Genomic DNA, 22,846 nt, shown 5'->3' on the forward strand with positions numbered 1-22,846 from the left:
AAAGCTATTACAGAAGTATCATTCAAACACGCATTGTAAGAGCAACATAATTATTACATTCACCTGTTACACACACACCACTGTTCTAATAAAATATGCCATTTAGCTGATGCATTTATTCCAGGTAACTTACAGTCATGCTTGCATACTATTTGTTTACAAGTAGTAATTGGGAATTGAACCCACTAACCTGGCATTAGAAGCGCCATGCTCTACCAACTGAGCTACAGACAACCATGTCCAAGAACCATAAAAACACAAGATACCATAGGGTCATGGAGATAAAACAACTTGGTCAACACATACTGTACATTTTGACATGTACACATATGGATCTGTGTAGATCATGTGGTCTAGCGGTAACACTGCTGGCTTCCGCTTCCCACCAGAGGCATGAGTTCAATTCCCTGCTTCAAACTGTTTGTCCCACCTCCTTGTCTTCCAATCTGCAATTTAATAACTGTGTCAACCCCCCCCCAAAAAAAAAATATATATACATACAAATGTGTTTCTAATAATTTACACTTCATTTAAATTACAGTGTGTATTCTTTCCCTTCCTTAAACAGTACAGTATTTGACTAAAGTCTGTGGGACAAGTCTAGGTAATTATATCCTTGTCCTGTATGTGACTGTTGTGTCCAGAGACAGTCTGTGGGACCAGTCTAGGTAATTATATCCTTGTCCTGTACATGACTGTTGTGTCCAGAGGCAGTCTGTGGGACAAGTCTAGGTAATTATATCCTTGTCCTGTATGTGACTGTTGTGTCCAGAGACAGTCTGTGGGACCAGTCTAGGTAATTATATCCTTGTCCTGTACATGACTGTTGTGTCCAGAGACAGTCTGTGGGACCAGTATAGGTAATTATATCCTTGTCCTGTACATGACTGTTGTGTCCAGAGGCAGTCTGTGGGACCAGTATAGGTAATTATATCCTTGTCCTGTATGTGACTGTTGTGTCCAGAGACAGTCTGTGGGACCAGTCTAGGTAATTATATCATTGTCCTGTACATGACTGTTGTGTCCAGAGGCAGTCTGTGGGACCAGTCTAGGTAATTATATCCTTGTCCTGTATGTGACTGTTGTGTCCAGAGGCAGTCTGTGGGACCAGTATAGGTAAGCATATCCTTGTCCTGTATGTGACTGTTGTGTCCAGAGGTAGTGCTCAGCTGGGAAAACAAACATTGGTCCTAAAAGGTTGAAAACATGTATTTATTTACAGCAGGGGTGGCCTGCCCTATCTACAGCTAGGGTGGCCTGCCCTATCTACAGCAGGGGTGGCCTGTCCTATATACACAGTTTGGGCCCCTGTGGGCTACAGTGTATGCTGGAGAATACTATACTTTAACAATCAGTTATTTTACATTTCTGACCAATCAGGAAACTACAGTTAATCGCCAGCTAGAAAAATGACAGAAAAAAAGAAAGAAAACAGATTAAATGGCACTGGAATGTTCTTTGACTTGGGTCTCACCACAAATCAGAATCAGAATCCCACGTGAGATGAACTTTAAGTTCCACTGTTCTAGAAGTTATATCATGGTCCTTTGGGGATTCTGTCTGTCACAGCTCTGGCTAGGCCTTTGTCTAATCTGACATAGTCCACAGGCTGCTGGTGCTCTTTGCCTGTCTGTCTGTCTTCACTTGTACTCCACCATTATGTTTCTGAGAATGAATGTTAAGGGTACAGTGCTCCAAATCACCTCCCACCACTGTTTCATGGAGTTACTGAGGCAAGTTCTTGTGTGCTCCATTTAGTGTATGGTCAGGTATGTCACTATAGCTCACTAGCTTGTCGGAGTATAAGGCTGCATCTCAGATGACACCCTTTCCCCATACAGTGCACTACTTTTGGCCATGGTCATAAGTAGAGTAGCAGTGTACAATATGGTAGATAGGGTTTCAGTTGAGATTCGCGCCCCAAGTCAAGCCTGGATGCTTCAACTCTTTGGCTGTGGAGTTAGCACCTACTAGCTGTTAACTTTCCTGGCTGAAGCTGTGGATCTGGATGAGGAACTGAGGCTAGATGTTAGCTCTCCTGGCTGAAGCTGTTGATCTGGGTGAGGAACTGAGGCTAGATGTTAGCTCTCCTGGCAGAAGCTGTGGATCTGGGTGAGGAACTGAGGCTAGATGTTAGCTCTCCTGGCAGAATCTGTGGATCTGGGTGAGGAACTGAGGCTAGATGTTAGCTCTCCTGGCAGAAGCTGTGGATCTGGGTGAGGAACTGAGGCTAGCTGTTAGCTCTCCTGGCTGCAGCTGTGAATCTGGGTGAGGAACTGAGGCTAGCTGTTAGCTCTCCTGGCTGAAGCTGTTGATCTGGGTGAGGAACTGGGGCTAGCTGTTAGCTCTCCTGGCTGAAGCTGTGGATTTGGGTGAGGAACTGAGACAGGCTCTCATCCCCGTCCTCCTCCAGGTGCTGCTGGTAACACTGGAGCAGTCTGGCAGCACTAGTCTCTGTCGGTGTCTCCCCGGGGGGCAGGCGGGCACTGGATATCCCCAGGATGATGGAGGTCAGGGACTTGATGTAGTTCTCAGCCAACGTCAGCGTCTCGATCTTGGAGAGTTTCTTGTCCATTTTGACATGCGGAATGGCCTCTCTAAGAGCCTGGAAGGCGTTGTTAAGTTTGTGCATGCGCTGGCGCTCCCGCTCGTTGCTCTCCAGCCGCCGGACGTTGCGCTCATTGTTGCTGTTGTGAGACCGTCGGTGTCTGTGGGGGCCGTGGGTGGTGCCACCGCCTCCGCCTCGCTCGCGGTCCCCGCCCCTCAGAACGCCTCTCCAGGAGCCTCCAATACGGGCCGAGGCCTCAGAGCCCTCCTGTTCGCTGGTGCCTGGTTCAATGTTCTCTGGTTCAAGGTCCAGGTCTTGCTCGGTCCAGGGTTTTCTGGATGACTTAGCGGCCTTCCCTTTAGACTTCATCCTTTAGCCTGATTTGTTACCCCTCTTCCTCACAACAGCCTTGAAAGACAACAGAAACAACAACTGGTTATAGAAAGGACTTGTCAATGAAGAGATAAGCAAACAAGTGGCAATGCCTTTGCCCTGAGTGCTACAGTGTTACAGATTAGTTTAAATACTCAAGTTGGAATATGCAGTTTTTTGACCACCATCTTCCCCTTCCACTCTCAAATCAACTCATCCAATCAAATTTAATTTGTCACATGTTTACTAAACTAACTAAAGTAAAAAAAAAATGTTTTAAACAAACACAATAAAATAACAATAATGAGGCTATATATAGTCAGTTTTTTCAATTTTGTTGTATATATTTCAATCTCTTTTTTCCATTTTCGAATTAAATATACTGTTACGTGTTACGTTTTTCTTGTTCCCCATTTTCCCCTGTTAGTGTGTTTGTCTTGGGCATTACAGGTGTACCGAGTTGCGGCTAACGATGGTGGGCGTGGCTGTAGCTGATTACAGAGAGGATATCTGTTTGCCGTGTGAGAAGAGAAGGAGAGAGAGAGAGAGAGAGAGAGAGAGAGAGAGAGAGAGAGAGAGAGAGAGAGAGAGAGAGAGAGAGAGAGAGAGAGAGAGAGAGAGAGAGAGAGAGAGAGAGAGAGAGAGAGAGAGAGAGAGAGAGAGAGAGAGAGAGAGAGAGAGAGAGAGAGAGAGAGAGAGAGAGAGAGAGAGAGAGAGAGAGAGAGAGAGAGAGAGAGAGAGAGAGAGAGAGAGAGAGAGAGAGAGAGAGAGAGAGAGAGAGAGAGAGAGAGAGAGAGAGAGAGAGAGAGAGAGAGAGAGAGAGAGACACTTGTTTTTTGTTTGACTATTTGTGTTAATTTCTTTGGTTGTGTTTCAGCCTGTCCTCCTGAGGCGCTCCACCCTACCTAGGTCCTGGAGAAGGGAAAAGGTAGATCTGCCCATGGGTGTACATTCTCACGTAGATAACCCATTGTTTTATACACTAGGTTAGCCGGGCGGGTGTCACCCTTGTATTTTTCTTGGAACCAGGTAGGACAGTGGGTTAGGGTTTAGAGTGTGTTAGGAAGGATTAGGTGTGTAGAAGAGGAGGGACCTTTTGTTTATTTTCATTACTTGGACCCCGATCCCAAACATTTCCCTTCTCTTACCTTCCCTTGTTGTGGTTGTTTTGTTTCTTACTGATTTATTTATGGGTGTTTTTATATTGTTTATTTAACTAATTCACTAAACATCCCCTGAGGGTTAAAATTGAGTTCTGGTTGTGGTCTGATTTATTTATCGCTCATTGCACCCCACATTTCTTCCCTTTTCATCTGTGTTACCTGGTGTGTTTAGGCCCAGGCATTTACGTCTCCTCCTCAGACGAGCTACACCCGAGGGGAGAACGTAATATGGGGGCTCATCTGGGATATTTTTTGATCCAGCTTGTGCCCGCACACTAGGGTAGTAAAGGTGGATTGGGTGGTTGTTGTGTTTGGTGTAGTGTTTAGGGCTGTTGTAGTTAGAGGATTTAGAATATGGCCAACTTTAACCTGAAGTTTTTTCTGGATAACCCAACGGGGGAGGGTTTTGAGAATTGTAGGAGAGTGGATTTAGAGACTTTGGCAGACCACTTCGATATCTCTGTGCCAAGGGGTTTTGTTAAGGCGGAGGTAAAGGCATTGGTATTAGCGGCGCTGATTGAAAAGCAGGTGTTGGTTTTGCCTCGGCCTACGGTTGGAGAGGTGGTGGATGCTCTGGGTACCCCGTATAGGCCCGACGACGAGGTCGAGTATAAGGCCCCGGCCACCTTGCCTCGATTTGACCCTCTTTCTCCTATGCCTACGGCTATACATTTGCAGATGGAGGCAGAAGAGCGAGCACAAATCCGAAAGGATGAGCTACATCTCAAGTTGGTGATGCGCCGACTGGAGTTGGAAGCAGAAAAGGACCTTAAGATAAGGCAGATGGACTTCGAAATGCGCAAATTGGAATTAGAGGTGGAGATGGCGAGGCTGGCCGCTGTCCCTGCCGTTTCCAATAGTGTGTTTTCCACTCCAGGATCTGCCTCTACCTTTGACATTAGCCGGCATATTGTTTTAGTTCCACAATTCCGTGAGTCTGAGGTTGACTCTTACTTTTGTGCATTCGAACGCATAGCAGTGTCTTTGAATTGGCCTAGGGACGTGTGGCCGCTTTTACTCCAATGTAAATTGTCCGGTAAAGCGCAGGAGGTATTGGGTACTCTTTCTCTCGCTGATAGTCTTAATTACGACATAGTTAAGGCTACTGTTCTCCGTGGGTATGAGCTTGTGCCAGAGGCTTATAGACAAAAGTTTAGAAAGCACTCCAAATCCTCTATAAAAACTTTTGTTGAATTCGCTAGAGAGAAGGAGTCTCTCTTTGACAAATGGTGCTCAGCGAGTAAAATCAATGACTTTGAAGGTCTTCGTGAATTAATGTTACTGGAAGAATTTAAAAACAGCCTCCCAGAGCGGTTGGTTGTATACATTAATGAACAGAAAGTGTTAAAGTTATCTGACGCCGCGGTGCTTGCAGATGAATTTGTGTTAACCTGTTAGGGCTAGGGGGCAGTATTGACACGGCTGGATAAAAAAAACATACCCGATTTAATCTGGTTACCACTCCTACCCAGTAACTAGAATATGCATATACTTATTACATATGGATAGAAAACACCCTACATTTTCTAAAACTGTTTGAATGGTGTCTGTGAGTATAACAGAACTCATTTGGCAGGCAAAACCCTGAGACATTTTCTGACAGGAAGTGGATACCTGATGTGTTGTATTACCTTTAAACCTATCCCATTGAAAAACACAGGGGCTGAGGAATATTTTGGCACTTCCTATTGCTTCCACTAGATGTCACCAGCCTTTACAAAGTGTTTTGAGTCTTCTGGAGGGAGATCTGACCGAACAAGAGCCATGGAACGATGATGGCCCATTAGACACCTGGCGCGCGAGTTCATGTTGGGTACCCTCGTTCCAATACGTTATAAAAGAGTATGCATTCGTCCACCTTGAATATTATTCATGTTCTGGTTAAAAAAGGCCCTAATGATTTATGCTATACAACGTTTGACATGTTTGAACGAACGTAAATATATTTTTTCCCCTCGTTCATGACGAGAAGTCCGGCGGGCTTAGATCATGTGCTAACAAGACGGAGATTTTTGGACATAAATGATGAGCTTTTTTGAACAAAACTACATTCGTTATGGACCTGTGATACCTGGAAGTGACATCTGATGAAGAGAATCAAAGGTAATGGATTATTTACATAGTATTTTCGATTTTAGATCTCCCCAACATGACGTCTAGTCTGTATCGCAACGCGTATTTTTCTGGGCGCAGTGCTCAGATTATTGCAAAGTGTGATTTCCCAGTAAGGTTATTTTTAAATCTGGCAAGTTGATTGCGTTCAAGAGATGTAAATCTATAATTCTTTAAATGACAATATAATATTTTACCAATGTTTTCTAATTTTAATTATTTAATTTGTGACGCTGACTTGACTGCCGGTTATTGGAGGGAAACGATTTCCTCAACATCAATGCCATAGTAAAACGCTGTTTTTGGATATAAATATGAACTTGATAGAACTAAAAATGCATGCATTGTCTAACATAATGTCCTAGAAGTGTCATCTGATGGAGATTGTAAAATGTTAGTGCATCATTTTAGCTGGTTTTATGGTTTTGGTGACCCTGTCTTTGAATTGACAAAACATTACACACAACTCTTGTAAATGTACTGTCCTAACATACTCTAAATTTATGCTTTCGCCGTAAAACCTTTTTGAAATCGTAAAACGTGGTTAGATTAAGGAGATGTTTATCTTTCAAAGGGTGTAAAATAGTTGTATGTTTGAAAAATTTGAATTTTTACATTTATTTGGATTCAAATTTGCCGCTCTTGAAATGCACCTGCTGTTGATGGAGTGCACCACGGGTGGGACGCTTGCGTCCCACCTAGCCCATAGAGGTTAACACATAAAACGGTGTTTCCCACACCCCGTAGTGAGACTAGACCGGTTGTATCCTCTCCTGTCTACAATTCACACCGTTACTCTGGAAGTACACGGCTGAATCAAAAGAAGCATGTTTTTACTGTCATAAAGTAGGACACGTAATTTCAGAATGTATGTCTCTAAAACACAAGTCACCAGCTTCAACCCCTAAACTCCATAAAAGTGTGGGTTTGATTAAAGTAACCAATAAGAGCTCTGTAAAGGAGAGTCCTGAAGTTGTACTAAGTCGTCCTGATCAAACGTACGACACGTTCATATTTGAAGGCTTTGTTTCCCTGACAGGTGATTCTGGAGACCAAAAGCCAGTTTTGATATTGAGAGATACTGGTGCGGCTCAGTCTGTAATTCTCTCGAGTGTTCTGCCTTGGTCAGAAGAGTCTTATTGTGGCTCTAGTGTATTATTGAGGGGGATCGAAATGGGTTGTGTGCCTGTTCCGTTACATACTGTCCATTTGACTTCTGATCTAGTGAGTGGATGTTTCAGAATCGGTGTACTGTCCGAGCTTCCCGTAAATGGGGTTGACCTAATCATGGGTAACGATCTAGCAGGAGGCAAAGTTGTGCCTGTGTTAGAAGTACTAGACAAGCCTGATGCTCAGTTAAGTGCTGATGTTTTGGGAACTACATTTCCCGAAGCATTTCCAGCGTGTGCCATTACGTGTGCGCAGTCACGTCGCTTAGGTACCATGGTAGACTTGGCTGACTCTGTGCTTGCACCTATGTTAAATGGGGAAGATATTCAGGGTTCTACTCCTTTGTTCCCAGTGAGTTCTGATCATGATGATGGAAATAAAGACAAGACAATGGCTTCCTCGGTGGACTGTTTAAGGTTGCCAGTTACTCGGGAGGAGCTAATAGCTGCCCAGATAGAGGATGTGGGCTTGGCCAAATGTTTTTCCTCCATGTTACCTTTGAGTGACAAAAACAGGAAAGGTGTGACGTATTTCTTTGAAAAGGGGCTTCTGGTGAGAAAATGGACTCCCCGTGCTGACCTAGAAAATGATTGGAGTTCCGTTAGCCAGATTGTAGTTCCTGCCCCGTTTCAGACAAAGGTGTTGTCCCTAGCTCATGATATTCCCTGGTCTGGTCATCTAGGGGTGACTAAAACCTACGACCGAATCCTCCGTCATTTTTTTCTGGCCGGGAATGAAACGGGATGTGGCTCGCTATTGCCGTACATGTAGTACTTGCCAAGTGGTGGGGAAACCTAACCAGGTTATTTCCCCGGCTCCTCTCTGCCCTATTCCGGTTATGGGAGAGCCGTTTGAGAAGGTAATCGTTGATTGTGTTGGTCCCTTACCCAGGACGCAGTCGGGTAATCAATTCTTGTTAACAATAATGTGCACTGCTACAAGGTACCCAGAGGCGATTCCTATGCGTAAAATCACAAGTAAGGCAATTCTGAAGGGCTGATTAAGTATTTCTCTACCTTTGGATTTCCAAAAATTGTACAGACGGATCAAGGCACAAATTTTACATCAAAATTGTTTGGAAGTGTGTTGAAGTCCTTGTCAGTGTCCCATCAGATGTCTAGCGCTTATCACCCGGAGAGTCAGGGCGCGCTGGAAAGTTGGCATCAGACGCTAAAAGCTATGTTGCGTAAATACTGTATGGACACAGGAAAAGATTGGGATGAGGGGGTGCCCTACGTGCTGTTTGCTATTCGGGAGACCGTACAAGAGTCTCTTGGGTTTAGCCCAGCTGAGCTAATCTTTGGTCATACCGTGAGAGGGCCTCTCAAGGTACTGAATGAACAACTTATGGCTGATGATTCAGTTGGGTCCTCTACTAATGTACTAGACTATGTTAGTAAAGTCCGGGAGCGGTTGCATGACGCCTGTGCTGTAGCCAGAGAAAATCTGTCTTCCACACAAAAGAAAATGAAACGTCATTTTGATGTTAAATCTGTGTCTCGTTCTTTTCAACCAGGTGACCAAGTCTTGGTGTTGTTGCCGGTACCCGGCTCGTGTCTCTCTTCCAGTTTCTCTGGCCCATATGTAGTGGACCGAAAACTCAGTGATACTGATTATGTTATCAAAACGCCAGACCGTAGACGACCATTCCGGGTATGTCACGTTAACCTGTTGGGTCTAGGGGGCAGCATTTGCACGTCTGGATAAAACAAATGTACCCGATTTAATCTGGTTACTAATCCTACCCAGTAACTAGAATATGCATATACTTATTATATATGGATAGAAAACACTCTAAAGTTTCCAAAACTGTTTGAATGGTGTCTGTGAGTATAACAGAACTCATTTGGCAGGCAAAACCCTGAGACATTTTCTGACAGGAAGTGGATACCTGATGTGTTGTATTGACTTTAAACCTATCCCATTGAAAAACACAGGGGTTTAGGAATATTTTGGCACTTCCTATTGCTTCCACTAGATGTCACCAGCCTTTACAAAGTGTTTTGAGTCTTCTGGAGGGAGATCTGACCGAACAAGAGCCATGGAACGGTGATGTCCCATTAGACACCTGGCGCGCTACTTCATGTTGGGTACCCTCGTTCCAATACGTTATAAAAGAGTATGCATTCGTCCACCTTGAATATTATTCATGTTCTGGTTAAAAAAGGCCCTAATGATTTATGCTATACAACGTTTGACATGTTTGAACGAACGGAAATATATTTTTTCCCCTCGTTCATGACGAGAAGTCCGGCTGGCTTACATCATGTGCTAACGAGACGGAGATTTTTGGACATAAATGATGAGCTTTTTTGAACAAAACTACATTCGTTATGGACCTGTGATACCTGGAAGTGACATCTGATGAAGAGAATCAAAGGTAATGGATTATTTACATAGTATTTTCGATTTTAGATCTCCCCAACATGACGTCTAGTCTGTATCGCAACGCGTATTTTTCTGGGCGCAGTGCTCAGATTATTGCAAAGTGTGATTTCCCAGTAAGGTTATTTTTAAATCTGGCAAGTTGATTGCGTTCAAGAGATGTAAATCTATAATTCTTTAAATGACAATATAATATTTTACCAATGTTTTCTAATTTTAATTATTTAATTTCTGACGCTGACTTGACTGCCGGTTATTGGAGGGAAACGATTTCCTCAACATCAATGCCATAGTAAAACGCTGTTTTTGTATATAAATATGAACTTGATAGAACTAAAAATGCATGCATTGTCTAACATAATGTCCTAGGAGTGTCATCTGATGGAGATTGTAAAAGGTTAGTGCATCATTTTAGCTGGTTTTATGGTTTTGGTGACCCTGTCTTTGACTTGACAAAACATTACACACAACTCTTGTAAATGTACTGTCCTAACATACTCTAAATTTATGCTTTCGCCGTAAAACCTTTTTGAAATCGTAAAACGTGGTTAGATTAAGGAGATGTTTATCTTTCAAATGGTGTAACATAGTTGTATTTTTGAAAAATTTGAATTTTGACATTTATTTGGATTCAAATTTGCCGCTCTTGAAATGCACCTGCTGTTGATGGAGTGCACCACGGGTGGCACGCTAGCGTCCCACCTAGCCCCAAGAGGTTAACGTGATTAAAGCCTATCTGGTTAGAGGTGGTATCGAGTCTCCCATTACCAGTGGAAAACCTGTTGTATCCTCTGTTGCTTCTGTGAGCCTGGTTACTCACCCAGGAGTCAGCATAACTGATGAGGACGGTTTGGTGATGCGGAATACTCCTGAGCAGTGTGCTCGTTTGTGTAATTCGGAGATGGTGGCGTCTCTCCCAACCCATTTGTTCCATTTGAATGATCAGCAGAGGGCTGATATTGAGTTACTAATCACTGATTTTCCAAGTCTCTTTCAGGATGTTCCCAGTCGTACCAATGTGTTGAAACATGATATAAATGTAGGTGATGCTGCTCCAATCAAACAGTACCCTTATCGTGTGAATTCAATCAAGAGAGGAGTGATGAAGAAAGAGGTAACTTATTTACTGGAAAATGAGATGGCAATCCCCAGTGGCAGTCCTTGGAGTTCCCCCTGTCTGCTGATTCCAAAGCCTGACGGGACTCAAAGATTTTGCACTGACTACAGGAAAGTGAATAATGTTACTATACCTGACTCATTCCCTTTACCTCGCATGGATGACTGTATAGACACCATTGGATCGGCTGCGTATGTTACGAAGCTTGACTTGTTAAAAGGTTATTGGCAGGTGCCTTTAACCCCTCGTGCCTCTGAGGTGTCTGCTTTTGTAACTCCTGACAGTTTATGTCAGTACACAGTGATGGCTTTTGGAATGAGGAATGCTCCGGCCACGTTTCAACGTTTGGTAAATATTGTGTTGGCTGATGTTCCTGAGTGTACTGCATATCTGGATGACCTGGTTGTTCATTCGACTACCTGGCTTGATCCCCTGAGCACATTGAGGGCTGTGTTTGTACGCTTAGCCAACGCTTCTTTGACCCTTAACTTAGCCAAATGTGAGTTTGGAAAGGCAACTGTTACATATTTGGGTAAAGAGGTAGGTCGGGGTCAGGTGCGTACCGTAGCAGCTAAGGTGGATGCTATCACCCGGTTTCCTGCCCCTGCCACTCGCCGAGAATTACGCAGATTTTTAGGCATGACGGGTTATTATCGTACATTTTGTAGGAATTTCTCAACAGTTGTAGCCCCACTGACTAGGTTACTCAGTCCTTCAGTATCCTTTGAGTGGACCGCTGAGTGGCAATCTGCTTTTGACTCTGTAAAAGCACTATTGTGTACTTCTCCTGTTCTTTCTGCCCCTGATTTCCAGAAACCATTTAAGTTGGAGGTGGATGCCAGTTCAGTGGGTGCAGGTGCTGTACTATTACAGGAACACGATGGTCTAGATCACCCAGTTTGCTACTTCTCTCGAAAATTCAACAGCTGTCAGTCAAGGTATTCCACTATCGAACAGGAGACCCTGGCGCTGTTATTTGCCCTACAATTTTTTGAAGTTTATGTTGGCTCCAGTGTGTTGCCTGTTGTGGTATACACAGACCACAACCCTTTAACTTTCTTGAGCCGCATGTATAACCACAACCAACGTCTTATGCGTTGGGCGTTGGTTATACAGGGTTATAATTTACAAATTCAGCACATAAAGGGTTCGGAAAACATCGTTGCAGATGCTTTGTCCCGTGCCTAGTAAAAAAAAAAATACTAATAGCACCAGGCATTGATAACTTCGCTGTTGTAAAAAAAATATATATATATGTATGTAAGGTTTTCTGCAACTCGCCTCATTCAATGTGGTACAGATCTGCACTTTTTTTTTCACAGCCAAAGAGTTGAAGCATCCAGGCTTGACTTGGGGTGCGAATCTCAACTGAAACCCTATCTACCATATTGTACACTGCTACTTTGCCTCCATCAGAGGCAAGCAATCAGAAGCTAGCCAGCTAATTAGCTACTAGCTATTTAGTCATTGTTAGCCACTGCTAGCAGTCTTTACCTTTAGCTCAGACACCAGCCACTTTAGCCTGGATAATACACAGCACGTCTGCACTGCGCGCTATCAGCCCTGAGCATATCGGACTGCTTTTCTCCACTACATCACTGAATTCCTGCTGCAAGCTCTGGACCATTACACCGGACCATTGCAGCTAGCTAGCTGCTACCGAGTGGCTATTGTGGCTAACGTCCCTGTCCAGAAGCAAGCACCAGTTAGCTTCGAGCTAGCCTCGAGCTAGGCCCATCTCCCGGCTAGCCAACGAAGTACACCATCAACAATACCGCTCTTGCCAATGGGCCTGGACCCTTTGTCGACACGGAGCCCCGCCGATCCATCACGACTGGTCTGTGACGTAATTCAACCGATGTGCTCTCAACCGGCTTCTGCGTTGTGGATGTCGGTGAAGACCCATCTGCTGGCCCCGGCCCGCTAGCTTTCTGTACGCTGTGTCTCCCGCTTGCCTAGCGTAGTAACGACTACCGAACGGCTCCCTGTTTCATCTATTGCTGCTCATTGGCCCCTATGATCACTCGGCTACACTGCTGATGCCTGCTGGACTGTTCATTAACACTGTACTTCATTTTGTTTATCTGTCGGCCCCAGCCTCCAACTCAGGCCCTGTGTGTAGCTAACTGACCCTCTCTGCCCATTCATCGCAATTTACCCGTTGTTGTTGTCTTAGCTGTTTACCCGTTGTTGTCTTACCCGTTGTTGTCTTAGCTCTCCCAATCAACACCTGTGATTGCTTTATGCCTCTCTCTAATGTCAATATCCCTTGTATACTGTTTAGGGCAGCTCTCATTATTTTTATTTTACTGCGGAGCCCCTATTCCCGCTCAACATGCCTTAGATAGCTCCTTTGTCCCACCCCCACACATGCGGAGACCTCACCTAGCTTAACTGGTGCCTCCAGAGATGCAACCTCTCTCATCGTCACTCAATGCCTAGGTTTACCTCCACTGTACTCGCACCCTACCATACCCTTGTCTGTACATTATGCCCTGAATCTATCCTACCATAGCCTTTAGCTGTACCCTCATCCTACTTCTCCTCTGTTCCTCTGGTGATGTAGAGGTTAACCCAGGCCATGTGTGTCCCCAGGCGCTTTGTTGACTTCTGTAACGGTAAAAGCCTTGGGTTCATGCATGTTAACATCAGAAGCCCCCTCCCTAAGTTTGCTTTATTCACTGGTTTAGCACACTCCGCCAACCCTGATGTCCTATCCGTGTCTGAATCCTGGCTTAGGAAGACCACCAAAAATTCTGAAATTTCCATCCCCATCTACAACATTTTCTGTCAAGATAGAACTGCTAAATGGGGCGGAGTTGCAATCTACTGCAGAGATAGCCTGCAGAGTTCTGTCATACTATCCAGATCTATGCCCAAGCAGTTCGAGCTTCTACTTTTAAAAATCCATCTCTCCAGAAATAAGTCTCTCACTGTTGCTGCTTGCTCCCAGCTGTACCCTGGTCACCATATGTGAATTGATTGCCCCCCATCTATCTCCAGAGTTCGTACTGTTAGGTGACCTAAACTGGGATATACCCCGGCCGTCCTACAATCTAAGCTAGATGCCCTCAATCTCACGCAAATTATCAAGGAACCTACCAGGTACAACCCCAAATCATTAAGCATGGGCACCCTCATAGATATCATCCTAACCAACCTGCCCTCTAAATACACCTCTGCTGTTTTCAACCAGGATCTCAGCAATCACTGCCTCATTGCCTGCGTCCATTATGGGTCCGCGGTCAAACAACCACCCCTCATCACTGTCAAACACTCCCTAAAACACTTCTGCAAGCAGGCCTTTCTAATCGACCTGGCCTGGGTATCCTGGAAGGATATTGACCTCATCCCGTCAGTAGAAGATGCATGGTTGTTCTTTAAACGTGCTTTCCTCACCATCTTAAATAATCATGCCCCTTTAAAAAAAATGTAGAACTTACAACAGATATAGCCCTTGGTTCACTCCAGACTTGACTGCCCTTGACCAGCACAAAAACATCCTGTGGCGTACTGCACTAGCATCGAATAGTCCCCGCGATATGCAACTTTTCAGGGAAGTCAGGAACCAATATACACAGTCAGTTAGGAAAGCAAAGGCTAGCTTTTTCAAACAGAAATTTGCATCTTGCAGCACTAATTCCAAAAAGTTTTGGGACACTGTAAAGTCCATGAAGAATAAGAGCACCTCCTCCTAGCTGCCCACTGCACTGAGGCTAGGAAACACTCTCACCACCGATAAATCCACGATAATCGAGAATTTCAATCAGCATTTCTGGCCCAAGCCCCCCCCCACTTCTCCTTCATCCAAATCCAGACAGCTGATGTTCTGAAAGAGCTGCAAAATCTGGATCCCTACAAATCAGCTGGGCTAGACAATCTGGACCCTCTCTTCCTAAAATTATCCTCCGCCATTGTTGTAACCCCTATTACTAGTCTGTTCAAACTCTCTTTCGTATCGTCTGAGATTCCTAAAGATTGGAAAGCGGCCACGGTCATCCCCCTCTTCAAAGGGGGAGACACTCTAGACCCAAACTGTTACAGACCTGTATCCATCCTGCCCTGCCTTTCTAAAGTCTTCAAAAGCCAAGTTAACAAACAGAGCACCGACCATTTCAAATCCCACCGTACCTTCTCCGCCATGCAATCCGGTTTCCGAGCTGGTCACGGGTGCACCTCAGCCACGCTCAAGGTCCTAAACGATATCATAACTGACATTAATAAAGACAGTACTGTGCAGCTGTCTTCATCGACCTGGCCAAGGCTATCGACTCTGTCAATCACCGTATTCTTATCGGCAGACACAACAGCCTTGGTTTCTCTAATGACTGCCTCGCCTGGTTCACTAAGTACTTCTCAGATAGAGCTCAGTGTGTCAAATCGGAGGGCCTGTTGTCCGGACCTCTGGCAGTCTCGATGGGGGTGCCACAGGGTTCAATTCTCGGGCCGACTCTTTTCTCTATATACAATAATCAAAAAAATAAAGGGAACACTTAAACAACACAATGTAAGTCCAAGTCAATCACACTTCTGTGAAATCAAACTGTCCACTTAGGAAGCAACACTGATTGACAATAAATTTCACATGCTGATGTGCAAATGTAATAGACAACAGGTGGAAATTATAGGCAATAAGCAAGACACCCCCAATAAAGGAGTGGTTCTGCAGGTGGTGACCACAGACCACTTCTCAGTTCCTGTGCTTCCTGGCTGATGTTTTGGTCACTTTTGAATGCTGGCGGTGCTTTCACTCTAGTGGTAGCATGAGACGGAGTCTACAACCCACACAAGTGGCTCAGGTAGTGCAGCTCATCCAGGATGGCACATCAATGCGATCTGTGGCAAGAAGGTTTGCTGTGTCTGTCAGCGTAGTGTCCAGAGCATGGAGGCGCTACCAGGAGACAGGCCAGTACATCAGGAGACGTGGAGGAGGCCGTAGGAGGGCAACAACCCAGCAGCAGGACCGCTACCTCCGCCTTTGTGCAAGGAGGAGCAGGAGGAGCACTGCCAGAGCACTGCAAAATGACCTCCAGCAGGCCACAAATGTGCATGTGTCTGCTCAAACGGTCAGAAACAGACTCCATGAGGGTGGTATGAGGGCCCGACGTCCACAGGTGGGGGTTGTGCTTACAGCCCAACACCGTTTGGCATTTGCCAGAGAACACCAAGATTGGCAAATTCGCTACTGGCGCCCTGTGCTCTTCACAGATGAAAGCAGGTTCACACTGAGCACGTGACAGACGTGACAGAGTCTGGAGACGCCGTGGAGAACGTTCTGCTGCCTGCAACATCCTCCAGCATGACCGGTTTGGCGGTGGGTCAGTCATGGTGTAGGGTGGCATTTCTTTGGGGGGCCGCACAGCCCTCCATGTGCTCGCCAGAGGTAGCCTGACTGCCATTAGGTACCGAGATGAGATCCTCAGACCCCTTGTGAGACCATATGCTGGTGCAGTTGGCCCTGGGTTCCTCCTAATGCAAGACAATGCTAGACCTCATGTGGCTGGAGTGTGTCAGCAGTTCCTGCAAGAGGAAGGCATTGATGCTATGGACTGGCCCGCCCGTTCCCCAGACCTGAATCCAATTGAGCACATCTGGGACATCATGTCTCGCTCCATCCACCAATGCCACGTTGCACCACAGACTGTCCAGGAGTTGGAGGATGCTTTAGTCCAGGTCTGGGAGGAGATCCCTCAGGAGACCTTCCGCCACCTCATCAGGAGCATGCCCAGGCGTTGTAGGGAGGTCATACAGGCACGTAGAGGCCACACACACTACTGAGCCTCATTTTGACAGGTTAACCTGTTGGGGCTACAGGTTAGCAATGAACCCCGAGACGGGATTGCTAACAAGGCTGGAAATTCAAAACATCAAAAATCTAATAATTTCAATTTCTCAAACAAGCAACTATTTTACACCATTTAAAAGATAAACATCTCCTTATTCCAACCACATTGTTCGATTTTCAAAGAGGCTTTACGGCAAAAGCATAAAGTTAGATTATGTTAGGACAGTACATAGCCACAAAAGTACAAACATCCATTTTCAATTCAAGGTCAGGCGTCACCAAAAGCAGAAACCAGCTAAGATTATGCACTAACCTTTGGCAATCTCCATCAGATGACACTCCTAGGACATTATGTTATACAATACATGCATTTTTTTGTTCCATCAAGTTCATATTTATATCCAAAAACAGCATTTACAGTCGCGGTGAAATTAAGAATTTTTTTCGGCTCGAATGCTCCCAGTGAATCCAGCGTTACAAATCACGGAATTACTATTCGAAAACATTGGTAAATTATAATATTGTCATTCAAAGAATAATATATTATCATCTCGTAATTTCTACCGAATGGCCAGATCTCAAAATAACTTTACTGGGAAATCACATTTTGCAATAAACGGGGTACTATGGTAAGAACAATAGGCTATGCTATACAGTTAGCATCATCTAATATCGATAATAACATTGTAAATATCCCCTTACCTTTTATCTCCATCAGAAGGCACTGCCAGGAATCCCAGGTCCAGAACAAATGTGGTTTCTTTTGACAAAGTTCATAATTTATGTCCAAATAACACCAAATAGTTAGCGTTCAGTAGGCTCCCACAAAACGTGGTGGGGGGGGGGGGGGGTGTAAAATCACGCCGAAAAGCTAAAAAAACCTAGTAAATAATCTATTTACGTTCGTTCAAACATGTCAAACGTTGTTTAGCATTAACCTTTTGGTCCATTTTTAACGTGAAACATCAGTAAACATCAGTAATATTTTCACACAACCTATCAAGTGTCTAGATAAACGATTATGACAAACTCCCTCTTCTCAGATTTATGCGCAGGCGCAAAAAAATGAAGTGACGACATGTCAACTTCCCTGCATTCTAATTTGCTCTCTGTTTATCATAGACGCTTCAAACAACTTTATAAAGATCGTTGACATCTAGTGGAAGCCGTAGGAGTTGCGAAATGAATCCTTTCTCACTATGGTATCTATAAAACAATGACACTAAATAGTACAGTCACAAAATTCACTTTTTTTTTTAAATCTATTTTTCACAGGTTTTTGCCTGCAATATGACTTTTGTTATACTTACAGACACCATTCAAACTGTTTTAGAAAATTCAGTGTTTTCTATCCGAATGTGTTAATAATATGCATATCCTAGCTTCTGAGTTGGTGTAGGAGGCAGTTAAAAATGGGCACATATTTTTTTCAAAATTTCTCAATACTGCCCCCTAGCCCCAACAGGTTATTAAGGACATTACATCAAAGTTGGATCAGCCTGTAGTGTGGTTTTCCACTTTAATTTTGAGAGTGACTCCAAATCCAGACCTCCATGGGTTGATAAATTGGATTTCCATTGATAATTTTTTTTGTGTTTTTGTTGTCAGCACATTCAACTATGTAAAGAAAAAAGTATTTAATAAGATTATTTATTTCATTCAGATCGAGGATGTGTTATTTTAGTGTTCCCTTTATTTTTTTGAGCAGTGTATATCAATGATGTCACTCTTGCTGCTGGTGATTATTTGATTCACCTCTACGCAGACAACACCATTCTGTATACATCTGACCCTTCCTTGGACACTGTGTTAACAAACCTCCAAACAAGCTTCAATGCAATACAACACTCCTTCCGTGACCTCCAACTGCTCTTAAATGCTAGTAAAACTAAATGCATCATCTTCAACCAATCGCTGCCCGCCCGCACTCGCCTGCCCGACTAGCATCACTACTCTGGACAGTTCTGACTTAGAATATGTGGACAACTACAAATACCTAGGTGTCTGGTTAGACTGTAAACTTTCCTTCCAAACTCACATTAAGCATCTCCAATCCAAAATTCAATCTAGAATCGGCTTCCTATTTCGCAACAAAGCCTCCTTCACTCATGCTGCCAAACATACCCTCGTAAAACTGACTATCCTACCGATCCTTGACTTCAGTGATGTAATTTACAAGATAGCATCCAACACTCTACTCAGCAAATTGGATGCAGTCTATCACAGTGCCATCCGTTTTGTCACCAAAGCCCCATATACTACCCACCACTGCGACCTGTATGCTCTCGTTGGCTGGTCCTCGCTACATATTTGTCGCCAAACCCACTGGCTCCAGGTCATCTATAAGTCCCCCCTTATCTCAGCTCACTGGTCACCATAGCAAATGGTCACCATAGCAACACCCACCCGTAGCACGCGCTCCAGCAGGTATATTTCACGGGTCATCCCCAAAGCCAACACCTACTTTGGCCGCCTTTCCTTCCAGTTCTCTGTTGCCAATGACTGGAACGAATTGCAAAAATCACTGAAGTTGGAGACTTATATCTCCCTCGCTAACTTTAAGCGTCAGCTGTCAGAGCAGCTTACCGATCGCTGCAGCTGTGCACAGCTTTATCTTGGCCAGGTCGCAGTTGGCCTACTTGGCCTACCTGGTTAAATAAAGGGGAAATATTTTTTTTTTAAATGTAACTATACAGGGGGTACTTGAGTTTGAGTCCTTACTACTCAGAAAAACAACTACGAATTGACAAACCTAATGAAGTTCTAAAATCAAATCAAACTTTATTCATCACATGCACCGAATTCAACAAGTGTAGACCTTACCGTGAAATGCTGATTAAACTGTAATTACATTGTAATTAGCTAATGGAACTAAACCTGCTGTTTATGATGATTAATGAGGAGTTATATATGTTATATTACAATAAGACAGAAATATGGCCTTTTTAGAATGGTTTTTATTCGCAGTTTTAAATGAAGATGCATTTTCTTTTGATGTGAAGAAAAATGTAAGAAACACAGTGTCTATCTAATCAGCCAGTGTGTGAAAATGCTATAATGTAATCTCCACCTCTCTTATCCTACTGTAGGCTATCCAGGCCTCCAGATAATACCCAACTCAAGGTTACTCTCTTTTAATACAGACAGGGGACAGGAAAGTACAGCACAATTTTGGGGAGAGAGATTTTACCCTTGTGTACTCCATCTCATACCTTAAAGCGGAAATCTGCACTTCAAACAACAAAGCGTCACCCCGCCACTGATTTGGTAAACAGCTGAGGGACGGGGCTGAAGAAATGTTACCACTTTGAAATTCAGAAACAGAGCTATGAATGCAAGGACTGACCATCCATGATATCACAGTTATAATTTTAAACATGCCTTGAGACTATACAGTGTTTGTGTACAATTAAATAGTTTACAAACAATTGAGTAAAACAAGCATATATTTTGGATTCTGATGGGGTACGACAGTTGCATGTAGCAATCGCAGATGTAGCAATCACAGATTGCTCCTTTAAATTGCAGATTGCTGTGTGAGATTAACAGTAAACCTGTCTGAGATATAGGCTATCTATGATGTGAAACGTGTCTGTGTGGAGGCTGTTGGCCTACTGTTATGCTTCATCAGACGCCATTCATGTAACATGGTAACAGGTGAATTCACTGCAAGGGGCTATTCTGCTATACAGCAAGTTATTCTAACAGTTTTTTCACTGCATAAAACCACTGTTGTATTTACAGAAATGATACATTCAGGATTATTTCATTGTGATGATGAGTTGGGTAACAAAGCAACACATTTAGGCTTTTGCTTATTATGAAAAGATTATTAAGGTTAGATTGATAACATTTTTATACAAACAACATACATATGGCAGATTTTACTTAACAAGTAAAATATTTGTATTTTTTTAAATATAGAGGTCAAAATGATTTCCACCCCTGTTTTCAATAGCGTTCAATACCTCACCTTGCGAGGATAATGGCACTGAGCCTTTTTCTAAAACGTTTTATGAGATTAGAGAACACATAAGGAGGGATCTTAGATCTCTCGCCTCAGGTAGAGTACCTCATGATAAACTGTAGACCACACTATCTGTATTTTTCGTAGCTGTCTATTTACCACCACAAACCGATGTTGGCACTAAGACTGCACTCAACAAGCTGTATAAGGCCATAAGGAAACAAGAAAATGCTCATCCAGAGGCGGTGCTCCTAGTGGCTGGGGTCATTAATGCAGGCAAACTTAAATCCGTTTAACCTCATTTCTACCAGCATGTCACATGTGCAACCAGAGGAAAAAAACTCTAGACCACCTTTTCTCCACACACAGAGACATGTACAAAGCTCTAACCTGCCCTCCATTTGGCAAATCTATCCATCATTCTATCCTCCTGATTCCTGCTTACAAGCAAAAACTAAAGCAGGAAGTACCCGTGACTCGCTCAATACGGAAGTGGTCAGATGATGCGGATGCTACGCTACAAGACTGTTTTGCTAGCACAGACTGGAATATGTTCCGGGATTCATCGAATGGCATTGAGGAGTACCCCACATCAGTCACTGGGGAATGGAGGGAGAGGCTGTTGTTTTTTTCGGGGTAGGGGGGTGGGGGGTGGTTCACGGGATGGTTGAGGGGCAGCTCTCAGGGAACTGTGGGGGGATATTGGATGGTTGGTGGCCTGGCGGTTAGAAGCATGGCCGGTGGCCAATAGGTCGCTGGTTTGGGCCCCCGTTTTGACTTGGTGGGAGATCTGGCGACGTTCCCTTGTGGGTCACTCTGGATGTGAGTCTGTTAGATGACTGAATGTAATGTAAATGATGAGCGGCTTCCCTGTATGTTTTAATATTTTTTTATCCCGCTATAGCCTCAGATGAACCATCAAACAGGCAAAGCGTCAATACAGGACAATGATTGAATCCTACTACACCGGTTCTGACGCTGGTCGGATGTGGCAGGGCATGCAAACTATTATGGATTACAAAGGGAAACCCGGGCCGCGAGCTGCCCAGTGACGCGTGGCCGAAGAGCTCTTATTTTAATGTCATCTGACCATAGCACAGGTTCCAATCCAAGTGCCAATGCCATTTAGCAATGTGGATCTTCCAGCATGACAATAACCCCAAGCGCACATCAAAATCCACAAAGAAATGGTTAATTGACCACAAAATCAGCATTTTGCAATGGCCATCTCAGTCTCCGGATTTGAAGCCCATTGAAAACCTGTGGTTTGAATTGAAAAGGAGAGTCCATAAGCGCACGGATATCAAGGACCTGGAAAGATTCTGTATGGAGGAGTGGACTAAGATCCCTCCCAATGTGTTCTCTAATCTCATAAAACATGTCAGAAAAAGGCTCAGTGCCGTTATCCTCGCTAGGTGAGGTATTGAAATCTATTGAATACAAGCATACCAATAATCTTTTTAAATATATATATATATATTACTTGTTACAGAAAATGTCTATCTCTGAGCAACTGTATTAGTATAAAATAATACAATTTTCCTCCTTTCTTGAGCATACAATATAGCTCAGTAATTGTATGATTTATTTTATACAATCTTTTTTTGCTAATCTTTACCAAGGGTGCCAATAATTACGCACCGGACTGTATATCATGTTTTTCAGTAAGAAAGGTTATTTTGATTTGAATAGTTGAAAAAACTGTGAACGTCTTAAATTGATACAACTTCATTGGATTTCCATGAAGAAAAAATGGAATGGACAATCAATTGAAACTTAACTTACCTTTCAAGTGAAAGTAAAATTCCCCTGTACGTAGAAGAATAGTTTTCACCATGGAACATCGATAATATCTTCAGAATGCACGTTTTGCTTAAGTGGTAATAGCGTCTGCGGTTCCGCTCCGAGGATGAAGATAACTGTAAACATGTGAGGTACCTGTTGCTGCTGTAATGTACACGTAGCGCTCGCTTAGCCAATGGGAGTGCGCTCCAACTCCGGACATGGTCATCTGTGCCCTGCGCTACCAAAAGCCTCGTTTACACCTGGTCTAACATGCGTCCTTTATCCTGATCTTATCCGCATTCTGATTGTGCCCACAGTGAAGCCGTTGCATAAATGCAGTGGTGGAAGAAGTACCCAATTGTCACACTTGAGTAAATGTAAAGATAACCTTAATTGAAAATGACTCAAGTAAAAGTGAATATCAACCAGTAAAACACTACTT

General features: G+C 43.8%; 1 protein-coding gene across 1 annotated transcript; it reads right to left on the reverse strand.

Annotated features, from left to right (window-relative positions):
* Nucleotides 1–91: 91 nt before the first annotated feature.
* LOC106609842 (class A basic helix-loop-helix protein 15-like) lies at nucleotides 92–22,551 on the reverse strand. Its single transcript, XM_014208865.3, has 2 exons — nucleotides 22,405–22,551; nucleotides 92–2,956 (listed from the first exon to the last, which is right to left on the reverse strand). Exon 2 carries the CDS (start codon nucleotides 2,915–2,917, stop codon nucleotides 2,342–2,344), a length of 576 nt encoding a protein of 191 aa, XP_014064340.3. The 5' UTR covers nucleotides 2,918–2,956; nucleotides 22,405–22,551; the 3' UTR covers nucleotides 92–2,341.
* Between the last annotated feature and the right edge of the window lie 295 nt (nucleotides 22,552–22,846).

Source organism: Salmo salar, chromosome 01 (genome assembly GCF_965601325.2).
Source record: "Salmo salar chromosome 01, fSalSal1, whole genome shotgun sequence".
Taxonomy (NCBI): domain Eukaryota; kingdom Metazoa; phylum Chordata; class Actinopteri; order Salmoniformes; family Salmonidae; genus Salmo; species Salmo salar.

Coding starts and splice junctions, on each gene's coding strand:
- LOC106609842 (XM_014208865.3), bottom strand. CDS start 2,917: ATGAAGTCTAAAGGGAAGGCCGCTAAGTCATCCAGAAAACCCTGGACC.